The sequence below is a fragment of the Anopheles marshallii genome, chromosome 2 (assembly GCF_943734725.1).
Source record: "Anopheles marshallii chromosome 2, idAnoMarsDA_429_01, whole genome shotgun sequence".
NCBI lineage: Eukaryota > Metazoa > Arthropoda > Insecta > Diptera > Culicidae > Anopheles > Anopheles marshallii.
In genome coordinates, this window is record NC_071326.1 from 49,203,078 (window position 1) to 49,225,469 (window position 22,392).

General features: G+C 44.2%; 1 protein-coding gene across 1 annotated transcript in view; it reads right to left on the reverse strand.

The window, feature by feature from the left end:
- LOC128709810 (probable serine/threonine-protein kinase cdc7) overlaps positions 1-19,390 on the reverse strand; it is a 34,111-nt gene extending 14,721 nt beyond the window's left edge. The window contains exons 1-3 of the mRNA XM_053804829.1: positions 19,063-19,390; positions 10,820-10,913; positions 7,045-7,126 (exon numbers count right to left, since the gene is read on the reverse strand). Coding sequence (XP_053660804.1) covers positions 7,045-7,126; positions 10,820-10,913; positions 19,063-19,366 — 480 coding nt within the window. The 5' untranslated portion in view covers positions 19,367-19,390. The remainder of the gene's footprint in view (positions 1-7,044; positions 7,127-10,819; positions 10,914-19,062) is intronic.
- Between the last annotated feature and the right edge of the window lie 3,002 nt (positions 19,391-22,392).

The following is a 22,392-nucleotide window of genomic DNA, read 5'->3' on the forward strand; positions in this document are numbered from 1 at the left end:
TGAAAAAACTTTTTTTGTAAATCTTATGTTTTCACACCTTGAACAGAGCGGTCTGTCGTGCATTAGTTTGTGTAATAAACATAATGTGGCCGTTGTTGGTCAAAGGTGGACAGGCGCCAAAATTTTTGGCACTTTTTCAAGGTCCCACCTGGCGACACAAACAACCGTACATCAGCTGGAACATTGCTGTGTAGTTAAAAAAAATGCATCCAAAGAATCGTGCAAAAAGAGAATTTTCGCCCGATACCGTGCAGAAGCCGGACCAACAAACAATGGGAATGCTGTACAGGCTTTCTATCGTTGGTTTATTTTGCTCATTACAATTATTTAACACTCACCCAAAAGATAACAATCGTCCAGGCGATGAAAATTCGTGATGAAAACCCAAAGCTAAACCCGCTCTGCGCCGAGCTGACCGCAAACCTAAGCTGTGGTTCGTTGCGGTGTACTGTTCGGAGGGTAAAGCCAAACTTTCTACCCTTCGTAAAGCAACTGTTGCAAGGAAAATGTGTGTTTAATTTTTTTACTTCATAAAATGCATGATATTTACAGGCACATACCAGCGCGCCGCGTTGGCCACTCGTTCGCTGATGGGAGTTTTGCGTGAAAGATACGAAAATGTAATGCGCTCTATCGAATCAAATCGAAGTGATGGTAGTGATTGTTGTTTGGCAGAATCGAGTGCGAGCGGCCAAATAATCTACATCCACTTTTGTGGATGATCACGGTAGGGATGTGCGATGAACACGATGAAGCGGATTGCCAGTCCCCACACCTCACCGCTTGTTGCATAAAGGTAAACACTCGTATCCCCAGAGCCAACCAGGAAGCGAACCGTTTTATTATGGTTTTCGACGTTTTCATCACAATATACAAATGGTTTTGCACGAAAGCATTGATTAACACACTGCCATTCACTCGTTGCTACTTCGTGTGGGTCTGTTTTACCGGTTCCCTGGCGGGTGCTGCGGGCCGGTGTGAAAAGATAAACGATATCGTTAGATAGGCAAAACATCGCAGCCGGAACTATCGAGCAAATTTGTACAACAACCATCTGGTCATTCGGTACAGTCCCACAACTTTACCACCGGAGATGGCTTTCAATGTTGGAACCACTGAATAGGTGTCCAACGCACCTTTTTACATACGTTGCGCTATCGATCGTCTCCCTGCGAGGACCCATTATCGGGACGATACGCGTCAACATAAATAGAACTTCGAAGCTGTAACCATATATAGAACAGCTCCACACGGGTTCAGATTGTTCAATTCCGATAAGCGAAACGACAGGGAATCGGCAGTCAGTCGTACCTGAAACGTCACTTAACATGCGCGGTTCATCAAGCCTATCGGTTCTCTGGTGGCTTTTGTTTTCCAACGAACGATTGTTTGATTCCATGTACCATTGCCTGCCCCGGCCATTGATTTCTGAGAACAGTTAGTGTGTTTTTCGGCGCGATAGTACGCTATCGTGTGAGATATATGTTGCGTGTGTCTAAGGTACGGCAAGATGACAAACTAGCAGACATGACACATTATTTAAATGTTTTGAGCGTTCAAGTAGAAAACAGAGCTTCTAAACGTAACTTTGAATGTTCCGTTTCATGCTATGCTTTGCATTAACAATCTTGAATGTGTTAACAGTTTTCCACTACCGGAAGCAATCTTATTGCTTCACCAATAAGTTAAGGCGCAATCTACGCGCTTCTACATAAAGTGGGTTGCACATCTCGCTTCGTTTAAGGCATTTAAGACATAAGGCTCCACTGAAGCTAGCGTGTTCCGATATCCGTTCCAAAAAATGTATGAGAGCTTTATTGAAAAAAAGGAACGAATAATCGGGCACATCCTCAAATCTCTCGGGTGGGGTTTCATCTGGAACTAGCAGTTTATGTCAGTGTTACGAAAAAGTTTTTTCAATCTGTAGCACATGCGCCAGCAATGCGCAATAGAAGGTCGGTAAAGAGGCGCATACGTCGAACACACAAAATTAAAAACTCTTGTAGTAGATACAGCCCGACTCCAAACACAATAAAAATTGCAAGATAAGCATCTTTATGTACAAATATCTCTTAAAGAACATATAAATAAACATGATAAACAAATCATACAAATACACATGTCTGCTGGGAGTTATTTAGAAAATAATACTCTGTGTTAAGATCTAGCCTAATTACAGCAAGTGGGTAGAGAAAGCGTCACATTCCATATCCACTTTCATCTTTAAATGACGTATTGTTTAACCCGCATGCTGGGCAAGATAATCCACAACAACTAAAACATGTAACACAGGCTTACAAACCCACTTCGGAATGTCCCAACCCTTCCAATAGGCTATTTTACATTTGTCCCATTGTCGTACGCACACGCCTACGCATCCCACAAGCTTCTATTGCTAGTGCCGTGGAACCAACCATCTTCTAGTGAAGAAGACCGTTGAAGGATGGAGGAAGTTTTTATATCATTTCCATTAATTCAACGCTGCCGAACGACGTCCGTCCCTCTGGTAGGCAATATTTTCCATACTCCGCAATGCTTACTGCAGTGGAGCGCCGCTAACGATGAAGCGAGAATCCGTTACTTTAGAACAGGCTTCCTGGGGCAGGGTACATGCTCTGCTGGGCTGGCTGGCTGTCCGTTTGACCTACTCTCGTAACGCTTGAGCAAACCACATCACGGACCGTCCGGTGAGAGTTGACTTAGCCTCCAGCATTTTTTGTCCATGGAAGAACACGTCCAACAGTCGGGTAAATGCGTGTGTGAGCATGGAGAGTCGATGGTGAAGTCCAAGATGCGGCGATCATCTAGAACTGGAACAACGAATCAACACTACTCGGACCGAGTCGTTTTGCTCTCACGTTTGATACCTAACTCGTCCTCTCTTTCTAGCACACAAGATCATTTACTGGTTTTACTTCCTGCCCGAAAAGTCGCCATGCGAACTTCTGTACCACGACCCACGTGTTCACCAGAGCACGTGATTTTTGCCAGCCGAACCCGTTAGAACCGCCAACCGGTGGACTGAAATGGACGATGTGTATGTGTAAAGCAACAAACGCAAACGCAACCCATCACCGAAATGGATCACCGGCGCACCAGCCGGTACAGGATCCAGTTATCTACCACAAAACAACATACCCAACACGCTACAGTTGATCGCACAGACGCGTACGGACAACGCATGCGTCCGACCGGACCTAGGTGAAGTACGGCTTAAACGGTATCATCGGATCCGCTAGCCTCTCTGCGTTGAGTCTAACTGTTGGGAATTCTTGCCCGATCTACCTTGCATGGATCTGGAGATGTCCAGGGATGTGTGCTCTTATTGCGGCAGAAGCTCGGCAGAAGAACAGTGCACGAAAAGAATGTTAGGATTCCATTCGTTCATCGATGACACGCTTGGATGGAATGAGCTTCTGCTATACGGACGCCCTGGAAGACGGAGGACCCCGTCGCAACTAGAACCGTACGATTTTCGCACGAATCCAATCGAACCGTGACGTGAACGGTACATCTTTGGATGATGAAACGGTATTTCGATGTTGTGTTTTACGGAGAACGCAGTGTTGTTAAAACGTTTAATAAACCGGATAAGCTTCAACAGTTTATTTCCAAAACATTCCAAACATAGATTATTATACTCTTGCTTGCCGTATTATTTGCGACAATCATTAGATTTCATGGACGAATGCAAGACCTGTAACCTTTATAAAACAAGCTTCCAAGCTAAAAACAAGAACTCCTTCTATCATAAAAAAACAAGAACCCCCGGGTAATCAACATGCAATAGAATCCAGATCAATTGCAGGGCAAAGTTTTTCGCTATAATTCTCCTCCCGATGCGAAGCCGATCTAGGAACTTGTGCGGTCGTAAAAGAAGGAGTTAGTGCTCTTCGTCCGCATCGGATTATTTCTCTTCCCTAACATAGACCTTTACGATCTTTTCACCCAGTTAGGCCTCCTCTACATCTCTCAGTTTATGGCGCGGAGTCTTCCGATGATCTCTAAAGTCATTTCCAAGCGCTCAGTCACCGCTTCTTATGGCCGTCAGAAGTCAGAGATGTCTCAAAGAGGCACAGGAAAAGATACTCCACACGGTGTGGAGCTGTTCCATTCGGTCAACAGTGTCACTCACATGTTCCCATGTGCATGTATGTGGCAGTGCACAGTGGATGCCGTCGAACACAAGACCGTAACCATAACACGAAGCCACTATTTCGCTGGCCACTGTGGGCTCAACCAAGGCGATGAGATAGGGGCGCATTAAATGGAGAAGCAAAAAAAAAACCTTTCTTTTTTGCCTGCTTTCCGCTGCTGCTTTCTATTTCCACTTCGATTCTTTCTTTGTGCCTAATGCTTTAGCCAACACGCGTTTCTATTGGCGATTTCGTTAATTTTGTACTTATCCGTTGCCAAGTTCCAGCTTCGGCTTGTTCGGATGTAAGTTACACAAACAAACCATGTGGTGCTTTTTTCACATGGTTTAATTCTGCTTTCCGATCTTGCTATCAATGTAAATAATAGCTGATGGCTTGTTGCAGATGACCTTTGCTCTAAGCATAAAATATATTTGTTATATTTGTCCCCTTGCTTTGAGTTCTTGTGGGCTCGGTGACGTTGTTATTGGATTTTAAATGAATAATATTTGTTCCAAATTTTGTGAAAACGGTATTTAAAAATATATTGTTATCATTTAATTATTATTGATCTTTTTTTAAAAGAACAAATATGTCAACATTTATCAACAATTTCCGGAATAACACAATAATTTAAAAAAATCTTCAAACTCTCACCCAAACCGGGTCAACAACATATCTTCCAATAAACTCTGTTTCCGTACAGTGAAGGAATTGAGCAAACATTACATTCTTGATAGCACTTCCAAAACGGATGAACAATATAATTACTAACGCACTCCGCGATATCGCCAGCAATGAAGTGATCCTCAACGGTCGGCCTTCTCGCTTGCTCGGCCTTGCTTTATTTAACGCGCGCGAGAAGTGATTAATGAGTCCAATTTCAAGATCCAGCTGCCGATCGAAAAAGCTCGTGCTCGGTGTTTAGAACAGAGGTTAAGCACGAGAACAGAGACCCTAACCCTCCAAACTAACTGTACTTCAGTTCCTGCCAGCAAGATGGATAGCCGATAACCGTGCCGAACGGGACGCGTTCATTGGTTTGGCTTTATATAATTATTAAAATGTGCTTTGTTTCTGCCCCTCTTCAGTACACATTTTATTACCATCGTTGCTGATGTACAGCTAACATCGGTTCTTAGCTCGGTTTGCTTGAGTGGATATACCGTTTAAATACGGCAACTGTGAAAACCGACCAGATATCCTACTGAGCGGTTGAACTCTAAATAGGAACGTACGCATTATTGTAGAATAACATTTAAATACAATTTAAATATACTTTATTTCGCACAGCGCCAATGATTCTTGGGCGAAAAGTTCACAACGCTTCCTGATAGCCTACTTTTGCTCACATCAAACCCCGCTAGAGAGCAGGATGATATTCTAATCGCTAGACCAGTCAGCAGCCACGGATCAACGGAGTCTAATCCCGTCATGTAAAACAGAGCCGAAACTAACCGCTCAAAGAATGCACAACGAACTGACTATTGAGAATTGCTAGTAACCAGGCCCCGGTCCGAGAAGGTTGATGATCACTCTACGCATGATCACAGCGAAGATCAGAGTGGAACGGGGCACGGAATTCTCTTCCTAGTGCACACACCTCTAGGAACGAACCACCTTCACAAATCCGTACAACGGTGCAAATGGGTGGCCAGTCATCCAAAGCCAAACGGAGTGTAGAGGCCACTGTACCGTTCTTTCCTGCCGTCATAAACCCCCTTTGTTCGTGAAGTGCCTGATCTCGGGATGGAAGTAATGCCATCTTTTTCGCACTTTCTCAGCTTTCTTCCTTTTTTTTTTGTTCAGTACTTTTCGCTCGCACAATATCTTACTTTACATGGGATGAATAATAAGCGAATGGAAGAATGTTATTGCAGAGCGTGTCGCTGCATGTGGCTGTGGTCAACGTGTGCGGAGAGCGAGCTAGTACGGAAAGTAGGACACGGCACAAAAGTACTCGACAATTTCTCCACCCTGCACGCGACTCATCCCGCATGCAGCATCCCATCCGACGCGCACGATCAAGGGTGGAGGGTGATTTGGAGTGTGACCCTGCCAACCAACGTCGCTGAATGTCACGAAGGAACGAAACGGTTGTCATGCTACGGCACAACCTTCGCGATCAAGAAAGGAATCCTACAGACCCGAGTCGAGTCTACAGTACTCGGAGGGCTGTGGTTGTCACATCAGGTTGTGGATTGTGCGAAGCTTTGGAGTTCGGTAGTTTGAATCGATCCATGGGATGAAACGAGCGTCCGAATTGTGAACCTTACGCATAATCGAAAACCAATGATGTTGCACTACACTCGTAATAATAAACCGTTTTTTTGCAAAAAAAAATAGCTCGTGGTGATTCCTTGTCTCATTCTTTGGTAGGATGCGAGAAAAATCGAATTAATATAGCCTATTAAATGTAATCACCCTGTCGCGCGTTCTATGTATGTTGTTACAAATATTACATCACATTTATTATTAAAATATATTGTATAAATTTAACTATTTGTTAAAATGTTGCTTTACATGTTGTTGTTGTTTTACATGCTGCGATGGGTTCGACAACTCTGGCTCTGACTCTGACGATGGGTAGACGATAGGAAGGGCAAATAGGGATAAGTAAAAAAAAGAGCACAGAGAATCTTGGCACTTATAGTCTAACAACGCGTGAAGACAGAAGTTTTTTACCTTCTCCAATTGGTAAAATTCAATTGTGAAATTTAGTTGAATCAAAAACAAAGGTTGTAAAAAGACTGTACATTGTTGTTATACGTTGCTCAATACAACACATGTAATGTTCTATTCTTTATACAGTTTAATGTTTAATGGTGTTGAATTATTATTAAATACTTTTTGCACATTTCCCCTCTCAATAATTTCTGTGAACTACAACATTTTCAACCAAACCTACCTTGTACTCCTGTAGCAGATTGTTCCATTTTTTGATAATTTTCGAAATCGGTAAAGGCACGCTGAGTTCTCGTTCGACCACACTGAAATGAAACAAGCGTTAAATTATCGGAAAATTAGCGCATACATAAAACATTGATTCAGGTAAATTCGATAAATACCGCACGAGAAATGTAATGCATTGAAGGGAGGCAAAAAAGTAACCATATCAACAACTGCAACAGATAACACAGAAAAGAATTGTAGCATATGCATCATGTTCAAGTGCGAACAGCGAGCAGAAAACAGACGGCTCCGCCGCATGGAATCTCAACGGAGGAGAAGCTTTAAAAATAAAACTACGAAAACATAATGCAAAGGAATGGCAACAGAAACTCCGCGGCAAAAGGGGGTGGCAAGGTGCAAGGTGTGCGCACGTGTGGAAAAGTAGAAAGTGAAACTCTTCACCACGATCTTCTTCGAGTGATCGCGCGATCGTCCACCGGCTTGTGTTGCTTCCACTTCGTAAGCCCCCCGGGCCACACGTTAGTCAGTGGTCAGTGGCACGCCAATGTTTTCATCACTAATTATCAGTCCGTTCATGCGACGCCACCACCAGCAGCTGCTTCTCGATAGCATAACTCGGGCTCAAACGATTGACACTACGCTCGCCCTTGCTAATGTTCCCTTCGGTACTGGCCTAGGAATTAATCCTTCTGTTTCTACGCTTAGAAAAAATAACATCCCCTAGATAACGTTTTCTTTGCTCCCCACCGTTTGTGTTTCATGACCATTCGCCAAACGTGTGTGTGTGTGTGTTGTTTTGGGTTTGTATTGCGTTTGCGATAGCCGTTCGCTTCCAGTCCTTCTCCGACCGCCATACTGCGTTCTCTATCGCGCGGTTTTGCTTTTCTAGACTCCTTCGAGTCGAACCTCTACGACCTTGTCGGAATGCTACGACCATACACGTGTAGCTCAAGCGCACATGACCGTGTGTTTGTGTGCTGCATGAGATTGACTGCCCAACAGATCCGGCAAACGGCTAAAAGCCGAGCACTTTCACCAGGGACCTACTACTACCTACTACCTGCTGGATAGAAGAGACTGTCCAGGCTCTCATACATTTTCCAACTTGGTGAGTTCCATCCTCCAGTGCAGTTCGCATGGGGGATGTGCTTGAGTCGATCAGAAAATGTCTCATCAGTGAAACATGGCGAACGAATGCACTTCAATTATGATGAGTGCAAAGTCCGAAGAAAGCTACGATAAAAGCGCGTACGTCAAGTGTGCTTAGAAGGCGTCTTAACAATTGTTGGGTGATTCAGATTCAGATGCATAAATCTAAATGAATCTTTGAGCAGAATGAATGAATCTGAATCCCTATTCCAAAGATACATGAATCCTCAAGGATTCAGCAATCTAGCTTTGGGAATGTTGCTAATAATAGTGCACTGCTAATAATAACTTCATCAGTATATAATTTCTTATTTTGACTACAAAAATAATAAAAAGTCAGTCCAAAATAGAAAATAAGAGTTATAATGCTAGTAGCAATTAAGTAGAGCTTAATTGTAATTAATTGAGTAGAGAAGTAAATAATTAAGGCAACATTTTCAAACTATTGTACGTTAAATTTGTATGCTGGAATGCGCTTGATTTCTCCAAATCGTAGGCATGTTGGCAGGTAGAACAGACAACACATGCCTGCAGCATAACCAACATTGATGTAGAAAAGATAAAAGCGTATCGTACTATCGACACAGGCACCGTGATTGGAGCGCAAACATTTGCATACCATGCCCCAAACGCATCGTGCCTGACAGCAGTTTGTCATCTGCGGGAGTCGCACGATCGCACCACACAATCCACACTCCTCACCCAGTACAGTGGATTCCTTTTTTTTGCACTTCTTCACATCCCTTGTGGCCATTTTATGGTGGTGGTCTGATGAATTGCATTGTTGACTATGGTGCTTCGGTCCCGTATTCGCTGTCGTTTCTCGCTTCTCTCGCTTCGCACATTCCATTTCACCCCTTTGTTGTTAACATAATTCTGCACACACATGCCCCGTTGATCGGGCAGCCCCAATCGGAGCGTGTGTGTGTATGTGTATGGTTTTACATGGAGAGTGCTTTACTTCTTCATCGTTTACTTCTGCCTCTTGGATATGTTGTTGTTGTTTTTTCCCCACATTCGGTTGTTTTGTCTGCGACTGTTTGTTGCAAATTTCACTTTTATCGCCACTTTCAGCATGGTTTTGCATTGGTTTTCGTTTTGTTTGTTTTTTTTTTTAGTTAACGCTACTGCTACTAGGTTTTGCTGGTATGGCCGCTTGGCGGAAAGTGAGATTAGAAGACTTGGACGCATTTGTATGGTCGTGCGATGATGCATTCTTCTACTTTGCGGCTGTTTCTGGTTATGATGCTGTCCCTACCCTGATTGCTCCGCTCGATGAAAGCTTCCTTGTCTCTTGAACATCAACGGAAGGGGACCTGTTTTTGTTGTTTCGTTGGTGTGATTTTGTTGTTGTTGTTGTTGTTTTTGTTTGCTGAAACAAACTTTCCAAAAAATGATGGGCGACATCATGCTTCTCCATCTATATTGTACGAATTCAACGAGATCAACCAAGCGTCATTTCTTAGCAGAAAAATCTTAACCGACCGATTTGTGTTAATAGTACATATTTTTGCTAACTAAAGTTGCACAAATATGTGTCACAAAATTTACAAAATATACAAATACGAGTTTTTAGTGCGCAATTTGGAGATTATTATAACAAATAATAACTTATACACTTCTAAACGCGTTGGTGATTTTTTACTGCTATATTTGTTTCTACCGCTAATTAGGCTTCCGCCACACCGAACACACTACAAATGGATACTCATTGTGCGATAAAATCGGTTTTGCTATTTCGTTACCACATTAGTCTAACAAAACTTTCAATGAGAGCAACATTTGGACCAGAAAGCAACAGCAAAAAGTGTACAACCGCTAACGCACAAAAATGGCCAGGTTCTGTAATGCCAACAATCCATAAACCCTTTCAAACACTGTACGATATTAATGCATCCCTAAATAACTACCTTTACAAAAACCGGATCAAAACCATTAAAAACAACCCCAGCTTACGGCGGCTAGAAGTGCCAGAAAAGAAACACACAAAAAATCCTACAATCTGTGAAAAACGGAAAAGAAAATCCGCTCATTCGCGTGCCCCAAAAACTGGCCATCCCTAATTGATCGAGCCCTCGGTGCAGAACAGTGCGCGTTGGAGATTCCGCTAGCTACCCCTATCTACCTGCACCGTTCCACCATTTCTGAGACAAAGAAAATGGACGAAAAAAAGGTGAAAATGAAATTCCATTCCAAATCTCGCACACAATGTGCGGTTCGGTTTGGCTTTCCTTGACGGCCATGACGCCTTGATCATATTTTATTTCGTTTCGTTTTTCTCGCTTCTAATGATCTTACTTCCGATCCGTTTCCACAACAGTCCACAGGGTACTGTTTCGTGGTCTACTTCTCCGCTGGTTTGTAGGAAATGGAATAATTAATATCATTCGCCCAAAGCACGGCCAAACATGTTCAGCCAAACACCCTTGCTATGTAGCAGATAGCCGACTAACGGCTAAAATGTAAGTGGCATAAAGTACATCTCCTGATTTCACTGATTAACTAAACTTTAAATATCGCCATCAGTTGCTGATTTTAGGTCAAATTTGCGATCTACTACCAGGTGTACCTATCTGTCGACGTTATTATGAATGTTTCAAATTATGGTAAAGCATACTTACGCCCAAGCATATTTCGATGCATTTCGTTTGCCAGTGAAGAGCGGCGATAGTTCTGCACGCAGACGAATCAGAGTCTTAACCTTATCAGCTTCCCCTGTAGATAGAAAGAAATGCAAACAGTTAGAAAAAGTTACAGAGCAGCATTCAGCCAACGAGCCTTAACATTTTGTGGACTTCGTTTCAGAGAAAACGAACAGAAATTCCTCGCTTGTACAGAATTGCTTGACATACTTCTCAGAACACTGCGCGTGTGCATTGGAACTGCATATCGGTTCGAAACGTTCATGTCCGGAATCGCAAGCAAAGGGCATGGAAATAAAAACCTGTCTACCCGCAGCAATCCTAAGCGTGCGGTAGAACAACTTTTAAGCGGAAGAACGATGGCGGTGGACCGGCGGGGAGAATGGCGCACGAAAACTTTCACCCGAAAGGTACGCCGCAAATAACACGGCTGGGTGTGACATCGCTATCCTCGAAGAGCCGTTGTCATCGCACTGGTTGGTGGAAGCGGATGGAACGCAGGCACAACAGCGGGAAGTTTGCTCGTAAAAACGTAACGAGAACATCCCGGACCAGGCTAGTTCGACCACCGCGAGGGAGAGAAAGTTACTTCCACCATCCGCAACACCAAACGGTAATACAGTGTACGAAGAGAACACCGCCTTGTACATGTGAAAGATTTCAACTTAAGCAAAAAGCTGCAAGCGACGAAATCTCTCTACCCGGGCACCCCTTGCTCTTGGAATATGGATGAAGGTTGGAATACATTCCCTTGTCGAATAACGGAAAACAAAAGATCGGAGATCAAGCTCACATGCCAACGAAGGATACCGAAAACTAGGTTAACTCCTGTTTGTTTTGCTGCTTCATGCACCTGTCGGGTGGTGAAGATCTTTTCTGACGCGTCATGATCTGTTCAAAACAGGGATCCTGTGATCCTGTTGCTAGTTTTAAACAAACAGTGAGACAGAAAAGGAAAGAGCAAAGGCCTCTCAGCACCAGCCATGGACGACGAAATGGCAAGGATCGGCAGATTGATGAATAATGACATGTATATGCATGCCGATGATGCTGATGACGATTGTCGGCTTTCTCTTTCATTGCACTGTCACTTTTCGATTTTGCCACTATAATTTCTCCTCTGCTTTAGAAGTCAAGAAACTCGACCTCGCATCGAACCGTAATCGTGGTGAACCACTTATCATGCAGTGTCGTCATCATTTTGCACAGAAACATTACACCGGTCAATACTGAAAATAAGCCTTGTACAGGTTGAACGATCATCTTCTATCATTAGCTTTCCGTTACATCCTTCGGCTGCTCACGAGCCACAAGAGTAACTAGCTTGGGTATAGTTTCTGCACTGCAAAGTCGAGCATAATCGCACGCGTGTATACATTCTGCATCAGCGTACTAAACATGTGTCTAGCAGAAACTGAAACGCTGTGAGACTGCAGAGTTCGAAACATTGCATTAGAAAAGAAAAACAGCAAGACAAAATAGAAAGTGTTTCTTAATTTTACCCCAGTCCCGCTTACCCCACCCGGAGATGCCAAACCGTTGGCATCTCCATCATACAAGAAGCCCTGCTACATTGCCTTCCGCTTCTTTTTCCTCCTAGTACACTCATCCTCTCGCAACCGGTTGGTTTCGTTGCAAAGATCGTACCACAGATCGCGAGCGAGTATTTGTGAGTCAACCAGGCGATGTATGATGATGGCATGATGGGCGAAGAATTTTCTCTTTCAACCGAGAAGACTTTCACCAATCGCGCTCGGTATGAGAGCGTCATCATCATCATCGTTTTCAGCTTTACCAGCATTGCCATTATCAGTTGGGTGGCTTTTGCTAGTGAAAAACGCGCAGAAATGAAGAATTTAAACGTGTTAAAGTGTTCACTGTCCGACCTGCATTCAAAAGAACCCGGACCCGCAAGTTTGCTAATAAAATTTACATTTTACCCACCGGAACATTATTAGAAGGTGTGTCGCACAACACCGTACGATGCAACTGTTGCAAAAATGTACAAAATTGATGTTGGAATACTTCTAAAAGCTATATTTTTTCGGCAAATTAAGATAAAAAGGTATGATTTTTTTTTTTGCAATTCGATTTTGCCTTCTCGTTTGTTTTAGGACAGCACAAAATACAGTGGCCTTTTTTAAACAGCTCAAATACTCGGTCATTTTATTTGTAAACTACTGTAAACAACAGCATTTTTGTTTCAACTAGGTCAAACGAAAAATGCTTCCATTTCTGATGATTATTCTCAAATCAGCATTACTTCTGGTACCCATAAAACTCTTCCGAAACAACCCAAAACTGCGCTGCCAGCTAACTGCTAACGTCCTTCACCCACTTGGTACCGGGTACCGGCTGCAGTCTGATATTGGATTTGGATTCGTACGGTTCCCCCTTTATCCTCGGCACCACGCGAAAAGCGGAATAAACTTGTTTCGTGCATTCATTTTCCCTGCCCGGTTGGTGCCATTCTTCCCGTTAATGTTTTTATGTTGTTTTCCGTACCTCAACCGGTGAAAAGTATGCTGGCGCGACAAATGGTCACGAACGGTACGGTAACCGTTCGGTATACACAATTTCCAACCATTCCACCAGCAGCCAACTACCAGGGCCACCAACGCCGGCCATACGTTGCGGTGCGGATGTATGTCACCGCCGCGACGGAATAGATTTCGGCGAAGGCGAACACAACGTACGGGGAAGGGCTGGGAGGAATGTGTCATGCGGCTGGGAAGCTGCTGCCAAAACGAAAAGAATGCTTTCTTTTCTAAAACCCTTTCTCGAAATGAATTGTGTGTTAAGTGTGTCTTTCTTGTTTCGTTTCCTTTTCCCAGCACCATTGTGCGTTTTTCTTTTTTCCTCCTTGGGACAAGTTTTTGTGTAGATTCGTGGTATGTTTTGCTTTTGTTTCGTTGTTAATATTCCCTCGCTACCCAAATCGACTGCTGTAGTTCTCACTGTCCTCAAGACCCGGATAGTTTGGATAGTGAAAGTAAGCATAAAAACCGTTTCCGCTATGTTTTGGTCGAAATTGAATCGTAAGAGGTTCGTCGCCTTACCGGACGCTACTGTCTTTCATTGCTCTTTGCATGGTCAAATACATAATGCAATAGATTATTCCGTACAGAGTATACGTATGATGTAGATAGTACTATGGTTCAAAAGCATTGCTCATTCACCCAAACGTAAGGATCTTGAAAGTCAGGCAATAAAGGAACTTTGAAATATTGAAAGAATGTATCTTTACAATCCTAATTGAAAAGATGATTCTTCTCAAAAAAGAAACAGCACCATCATGCCCAGCTCCATACAAGTGCAGATAATAATAAATTCCATACCCTTCGTGGTACCGTTACCGTTGACCTAGATCGCGAAACGGTACTAGTGTGCACGGTGTTATGGGTGGATCGTGGCCAGATTGAGACACGAAACCAGCAGTGAAAGCTTTCCCTCTCGATCGAGAGTGCAAAGAATAAGTATGGATCGAGCAGAAGATACCCGATGAACGTATATTCGATGAGGCACAAAAGAAAACACTGCAAAGATAGCAGTTTCTACTACAATGTGCAACCATCACATATACTACTTCGACTGCGGGGTGCCACCACGACTAACGCTTGGAGCGAATAGTTTGTATGCAGTCACTCTTCAACAATCCTTAAACCGACGGCATCAGGCACAAGGTGAATCGAATTCGAGTTTATTGACACGCGGTGCTAACGTTTGCCTCGCGTTGGCCAAGGGTTGGCCATTTAGGCCTGTTGTTCCCTCTCTCGCAAACACGAACGTCTGTTAAGATGGTGGGGAAAAGCGCCCAAAAACTCCCAAAATAACAAAGCTTCAGCTAGAAAATAGAAAACGAAGAAAGCAACTTAGCAGCCACCTCCAGCAGTCGAACGGGTTGTTTGTAGTAGCTTCGACTCTTCGCCAGGGAGGGAGGATCTACTGGGCAGTTACGAAACCAGGCTTAACCCAAAATAACAACAACGACGACAACAGTGGTAACGGCAGCATTTAATACAAATGTGTTCATACTTGTTACCTATGTTTGGGCGCCTTACATCATCCTCTCATCGGATAAGAATTTTAGTAAAACTATTTTAAAATGTTTTTTTTTGTGGGAATCATTAAGTTCATGTCAATTGATGTACATTATACCAATTCTTATACACGAAATGAACCGACCGGAGTCGAAATCTAAGCCTCAGGGACATCTGTCGATCTACTCGATCTGCCAAACAGTCACCACACCGCTTCTACACATACCTCGATGTAGGGACGTGCGTGCCATCACCATCGATGCTGATGGCTTCTACGGCTCGGTCACGGTAAAATGCTGCCAACTTGCTGCTATTTCTACACAACTCTCACTTCCCAACTATATCGTGTTGATTGATCTTTGTGAAAAGTCGAGCGCTCGCTGAGGTGTAAGTTATCTTATGCCACATAACACACGTAGCGATTTTCCTCCATCCGAATGGTTGCTTGTTTTATTACTATTACTTTTTTGGGGAAAAACCCAACAACAATCAGCGAACCTCTATCTCATGACCGGGTCCGCCATGACTCAGTATCCATGCAGTGGAAAGTGATCTTAAGATCACTAGCGATCCAGCAGCGTTTGTCGAGGTCCCACCCCGGGTCGATTGACCTAGATTCTTTTTCCCCTTTGGTTCGTAACTGGCTTCTCCCCAAAACCGGAGATTTCAACATTATATTTCTCCCTCTCTTTCGGACCGCTCGTTAAGATGGTTACCCTTTGCGGATGTTGCATGGTATCCAAGAGCAAGAAGCAAACACGGTAGACAAAAAAAATAAACTGGTGAAGAATCATCGCACGATCGCCTTCGGTGCGTATAGATCCGGTACGTAGCAGGTACTCGCCACTCATCACCACAGACCTGTTCCATGCGTGCTTTGGAAAACCGTCAACCTATCCATCGAGACTTTCGTATGCCAGAGCGAGCGAAGAATGCCCGACGCCCTGAAAGGGCAACACAGCGCCAAACAATTCACAACGCGTGAAAGACTTTCACCAAGCACCAGTGCTCGGTCTTGATGATGATAATCGTGAATTCGTACCGATGTTGCAGCGTTGCCTTTGCGGCACCGGCTAGGTCTTTAAGACATTCCATCTCCTTCTGCGAACAGGCGAACCATTGAACATTTCAAGCCATGCTGAAAGGTATGAGGGGAAAGAGGAGAAGCTCGATTCATCTCTAGACGGACTATCCCGCACTTCTACATAACCTGATGAACCCCCGGGGAGACACTTGCGAACTCGCGAGGACAGGTTGAACCTGGATACTCAACCAAATACTCAAGCAAGAGTATTCTTTCCGAACGACAAACGAGCCTTTTTTCAATTTTCTTTCATGTTTATACCTCTACCTGCCCGCAGGTACGGTACAAACCGATTTGCGTGTGCGTAAGTGCGTCAATTTGCGCTAAGGAAAAAAAAAAATACATACCCAAGCGTGATGCGCATGCCCAACCCCAACCATCGATCAACTAACTTTCACTGATTTTCATGTTACCATATGCAATGCTCTTGACAAAGAACAGTTCGAGCAAGGGATCGAGCCGTAGGGCAAGGGATAAACAAACCATAAAACCACTGATAAATGATGGTCAGATGTAAATAAAGGGATTTCAACATGAATGTAGACCAATGGAACACGAACGAGTCATGCTTTTGAAGTAGCACGCTGTTCATAAAGTGACATTTAAAATTGAAAATACCTTCAGCTGTCTTTTTGGAATTGGGTACTGTTCGAAAACCCAAAGGTTCCTGTCAGTCGAATCGTTGGTTACAATCATTCGAAACATTCGAAATTGCAGTGATGGATCTAGTCTGACGACACATATGGATGGATAATTTAAAAGAACTATTCATAGATTAGTACCTTTTTCATCCACACAAAGGGTGAATGATTTAATTATTTTTTTTTTCTGACAGCTACTCCCTTCTGTTGCTGTACTTGGTAGTATTGTTTGGAAAGCGTAAATAATGTACCATCCCTACGTATTCTGCATCCTTTCACAAGTGATCGTACGAAATTGCATACGTTTATTCGTGCGAGAAACTCCCATTCGCTTTTCCGTGATAAATCACCGATTCACAACACCGAAAAATTCACCCCACAACATCCCTCACATCGAACAGGTCCTGATCGATCGTTGAGCCTTTGCAATTTTCTACCGCACCTGTCGCTCATTGCGATCGCGAGGCCACGACGCAATAAACGAACTTCGGAGTTTCGCTCTCACTCCCTTTATCACTTCATCTCTTTCTCTTTGGATTTACCGAAGAAGCGACAAGGGTGTGACTAAACGCACGTAAAGTGTGAGTGTCCGATTGATTGACCCGGATCCACCACTGCCCAAACTGTTTATAGAATTAAAATTTAGTCCTTAATTATCAAAGGATTATGAAAAAATGTATGTTACGAACGTAGAATTTTACCGTACAAAAAAATATCTTTAGATACTAAATACGATCAGGAATGACATCACTAAGCATTGTTTTAAATAAAAAAATGGATTTCTGATAACAAAAATCTAAAAATTTTAAACTTTTGAATGGCTGCATTGAATAACTTGTACTGCCATAATAGCTCTCTATGCATTATTTAATCGACCCTTTAATTGGAGGCATTAACGGCTTTCCAAAGCAACTTTCTTTGCACAAAGAATCACTCTGTATTGGGGAATCAGCTCCGGGTATTTTGATTTAATTTTAACGATAACCACGAGCATTGAGTTATATTGACGAGAAATGAAATGAGAAATGAAATCGACATATGCAGGTAAAGGTTGAAGAGGGTTTCAAAATAAAATTACAATCATTCTTCTTCGTGTGCAACAATTTGCTTTCGCCACGGGTGACAGTTTGGGGTTGCTGCATGAATCGCTTGCGTATGCTAGTTACCGAAAAGTACACGATAGGAAGCAGAGCGTTTGGAAGGAGTGCCTTCAGACCGTGGGTTTCGTCTAAAACGCGACTCAAATTTCGTCACACGTCGTCGTCAGCATGATCGGAATCGCAACGAAGAAAGGCGACAAAAGGCAGAAAAGCGAAAAAAAAACGTTCCAGCATGAGATGGGTTTTTGGGTGGTACGGAACATGGTGGAGAGGAACGGAGGGACGGGTTCCCGCGACGGGAGGAATGAAAGAAGATGACAGAAAGCCGAGAAGGAAAGCCACCGCATAGCTCTCCACCAATGCTGAACGGTGGGGGCGCAGTCGGAAGAAAGGAGAACGAACGCAGCGGAAAGAAAGCTAGAAAGCGGAATGAAAATTTCTCTTCAACCCTTGTGCTAGGCCGTGTCATGCAGCTACTAGGGGCTGTACGATCACTAGCACGGCAACCAGCTCCGCACCACTAACGTAAGACCACCACCACCACCACCACCGCCGCCGCCACTTCATTTTGTGGGGTTGAAGCTGAAATTACTAATCTCTCTCACACACTCCTCTCGACCATTCGTCGTGCCTATCCACAATCCATTCAGCACTTCCATCATGCTAAGCCACAAGATCAACCAGATAGGAGAGCCTCCACGGGGCAACGATCGATCGTAGATGATTATTACTAGGGGTGGGGGTAAACTAAACGAGAGCAAGTTGATTATTTTTCCTCGCTGCAGGTGTATGAGGGCAAAACAGTGCGAATGACCCACGATCTATCGCTCCATCGGGAGAAGAAAGGATTCTAATCAATCAGTGCGATGGCTTATCAGAATCAGAAGTAAGCCACACTCACACAAGAGCTAGATGTAGCGTTGTTGTTACAAAATATCAGCTGGTTGCGATTCTGGTGCCATGAAATTTAGCAACTATGATTGTATTGAGCTTTGTTGTATGTCATGGTGCTGATAACAACAAAGAATCGAATCTGATGCCGATTGAAACAAACCTCCTTTCGTAACCTAATCTAAGAGTGTTTTAACGAGGCGTCGAAATATTTTGTAGACCCCGGTGAAAATACCCCTATATTCCTGGAGAGTTTCGGCGACATTTTTTTGAGAGTTTAAGATTTTCATGGTAAGGGTTTACTTGAAGCGAAAAAAAAACTATTTTTTCAGCTATGCCGATGTGGCTCTTGTCGTAGCAAAGAGGTCTCAACGCAAACCATCATTTGATGTGAAAAATATCGCTGGATTGGGACTGACTGGCAGGCAAATACATAAAAGAGTAGATGTCAAATGGGGCTACTTACAGCAGTAACGGATTGACTGGCAATTGTTGGTTGGGGTCGCCGGTGTCGACGAAGGTCCGTTGCTACTGCCATTAGCACCGGTTCCACCGTTGCTGTTGCCGTTACTGGTCGGACCGTTGGACGCATTACCGGCCGGACTGGACATGGTGGCGATCATACTGTTGGGGATGGTAGCACAAGTGGTCAAATTGTTCGGGATGTTATTGCCCATACTGCAGGCGATACTATTGTTCGTTCCGATACTGTTCGCAATACTACCGAGCATAGTATTACAGTGACTGGCTGCGTTCAACTGTTGCGACATCTTCCGAATGCCCCTCCTACACACATACGCACTCGTTTCGCAAACGATTCAACTTTCAAGCTTTCTAACTCTGCTTGTATTGCAATATACAGAACCAAACTATCACTTCACGTTACAACTGTCACTGTTCACTTCTGCCACTGTGTTGAACTCGACACGTCCAAATTGATTTTTTTTCTCATGTGCTCCTTCGTTGAGCAGTCAAAATTAAGATTTGTTATTTGTTGCACTTTACAATCACGCTTCGATCACAAGATAGAGCTGCAATAAACTAGTAGCATTCGTAGTAACCACCACAGTCTAGTGTCCTCTAGGAGACGACATTCCAAGTGGCAACATTGCTACGGGATCATCGAGAACGCACTTGGCTCGACACATATTTCACATTCACATTCCTTGTATGCACTTTCTTATCCTTCATACAACGATTACTACGATCACGATCGTGTTACTTGAACACTTTGGCTAGGATGTATAACCGAGTGTTTCTTTTCCCACTTACTCGCTCGCTGATTTCTGTGGAATAGAATACAAATTAACACATTTGGCCGAATAATCGCTTCTGCTCAGTCCCGAGTACATCTGATGCACATTATCCTTGTAGGTTGAGTGAGCCATTCGCACCACTACACGCACCCATGTGCACACAAACACATACACACTTCAGCAAAATCCACACCAATGCTTGGAATGAAATGTTTTGCCTGGCAGATGAAAGAAGAAAGAAATGTTACCGAGCACAACGAAACTCCCGGTAGGCACGTTGCCAGACTCCGAAGACGGTTTGCGGACTGTTGCTTTGCGCCCCTTGGATCGTTCGCGCCACCGGTACGATCTGATCTGATCGGTGATTCTGCCAGCCGACCAGGCGGAGCCTTCTTTTCTCGAAAGCGCTGGAGACGCGTTAGGATACTCGCCGAAGACCACCACCACCGTAAAAGACAAGCGCGGCAATGTTGGCTCTCTTTCGCGCTATCTCCGCGATGGTACACCGCGCGAAAACGGGTGCAACCGAGAGGGTCCCACAGTCCCTCCTTTACGCACTCGCACGGAGCACGCTCCGCAGAGCTTTCTTTCGCTCGGAGAGTGCCACTTACACCGTTCGGTTAGTAATGCGAGCTTTCCTGCAAGCTATTCTCGAAGGGGTTTGCTCTCTTTCTTTTTCGATCTTCACCTGCACCCGGGGGGTGGTTGGAGGTAATTTCTTTTCAGCCCTTCGGAACGGATTGTTTCTGTTGGGCTCTCGGCATGGCTTCCTACCCTTGCCGTCTGAGTCTACGCAAGTGCAGAGTTAAACGTGAATAGCTCATCCGCTCTTCGGTTCACTATTGATAGCAAAAGCTCGCACACACGCACTGCGATAGTTTTGTCTCGTTCCATTATTACAACTAATACTCTCTACCAAAGCTTCGAAGTCGCTTACCGTCGGTCGCTCGGTTGAAGAAAGTTTCAAATGAAAGACGGCGAACAGAACCTACCGTGCGCGTTTGCGCAGACGCGTTGGCCGCTCTGAGAAGAACCGTAGTTTTGTACACTCGTTAAGTGCAGTGCGGCCGGACCAGACCCGTTTCCCGCATAAACTTACGGACCCCATCCACTGGCATACCCTTGTTGCTGTGCACGTTCGCCCGCAAATATTTCCAGCCCACCGCTACCGCATGAACGAACGAATGATGAACGTCTACCGCAAAGCAGAACGAACATGAATCCGGGACGCTTTCTTTTCTAGGTCTCGGACTCCGCTGTGTTGAGCATGTGCATGTGGCTCGGTACTCGTCGGAGTGAGAAAAGTCAGGTCAAATTGAAACAGAAGTAGCGACGGGAAACGACGAAGTTCTGCAATTTCTTAGCTGAACATGCGTTTGTACAACATTCCAAGTTCCGGTTGCATTGAATAGGGCTCTACCGCAGCATTTTATTGGTCAAATTCTTAAAGCACGAATATTGAATTTCAGTGCTAAAAGTGTAATTTGCTGACACTCGGTTCTGTTCAACACTTTTGTTAAATCTTATTGTAAAGTAAACTTCATACTTAATTACAACTGTTGCCTGACAATATGCAATAGCTATTCTTACCTAAAAGTCTTTACAGCCCCGGTACCACCATGCACAAAACTATACATCCGGTTCAAACCATTTGTACCAGAATTGGGACAAAGGTGTTTGGGGCGAACAAGAAGACCGTTCAACGAATCATTAAACGGGCAAGATTCTTCCGTTCGGCTGCGAATCCAGGTCACCAAGCCATGTCATGGGAGATGGGTGAAAAAAAAGCAAGAAACGAGAATAAACAGTCACCGCATAGAATCCAGCCTTAAACAGCCCGCCTGTATTGTGCCCCAGCATGTACAAGCGGGGATAAGATGGCGAGCTCTACCTCGCCCAGATGCGAGCAGGAAAACCGTTTCCTCGTCTGCGCGATCGTTCGAATCTCTAAGAAGAAAGTTCAAAGAGAAAAGTAGAAGAATAGAAAACCATTCGGAACGACATGTGCTTTAATCGGTTGGCGTGGAAAGAAGGAGCGATCGTGCAACAGTGGAGTCTAGGACCGTCTCGAGCGAAGAGATCCACCCGGGCACCAAAACCGTGCAATAGAGCGGCAGCGAACGCGAGAGATTCACACAGCTTGCCAAGCGGACAAAGTAGCGATGGGAAAGTGGAAAGAAAGCGCAAACAAATCAGAAACGATCGCGATGTGTGGGAAGAGAGGAAACAGAACAAATGAGCCAATTGAGGTAAGATGTACCACAGGAACTGCTGCAACCCGCCGGTGCCCGAGAGTGCAAAGGGTGGCCGGAAAGGGTTTGCTAGAAATGGGGCAGTCGGGGAGGAAGCTAAGCTAAGAAATTCCACGGCGTGCTCGTTCAGTGCGGTTTCTATTGATAGATCGTTTGGTGCGTGGGTCTTCAAGCATGGTAAAAAGCTTCAACAAAACGTTTGTTTCAGCTGTTTTCTGATTTTTTTTTCTCCTTCAAGTAGCGGACCGCGTCCCACGCTGGACCCTTTACGCTCCATCCCATACCATC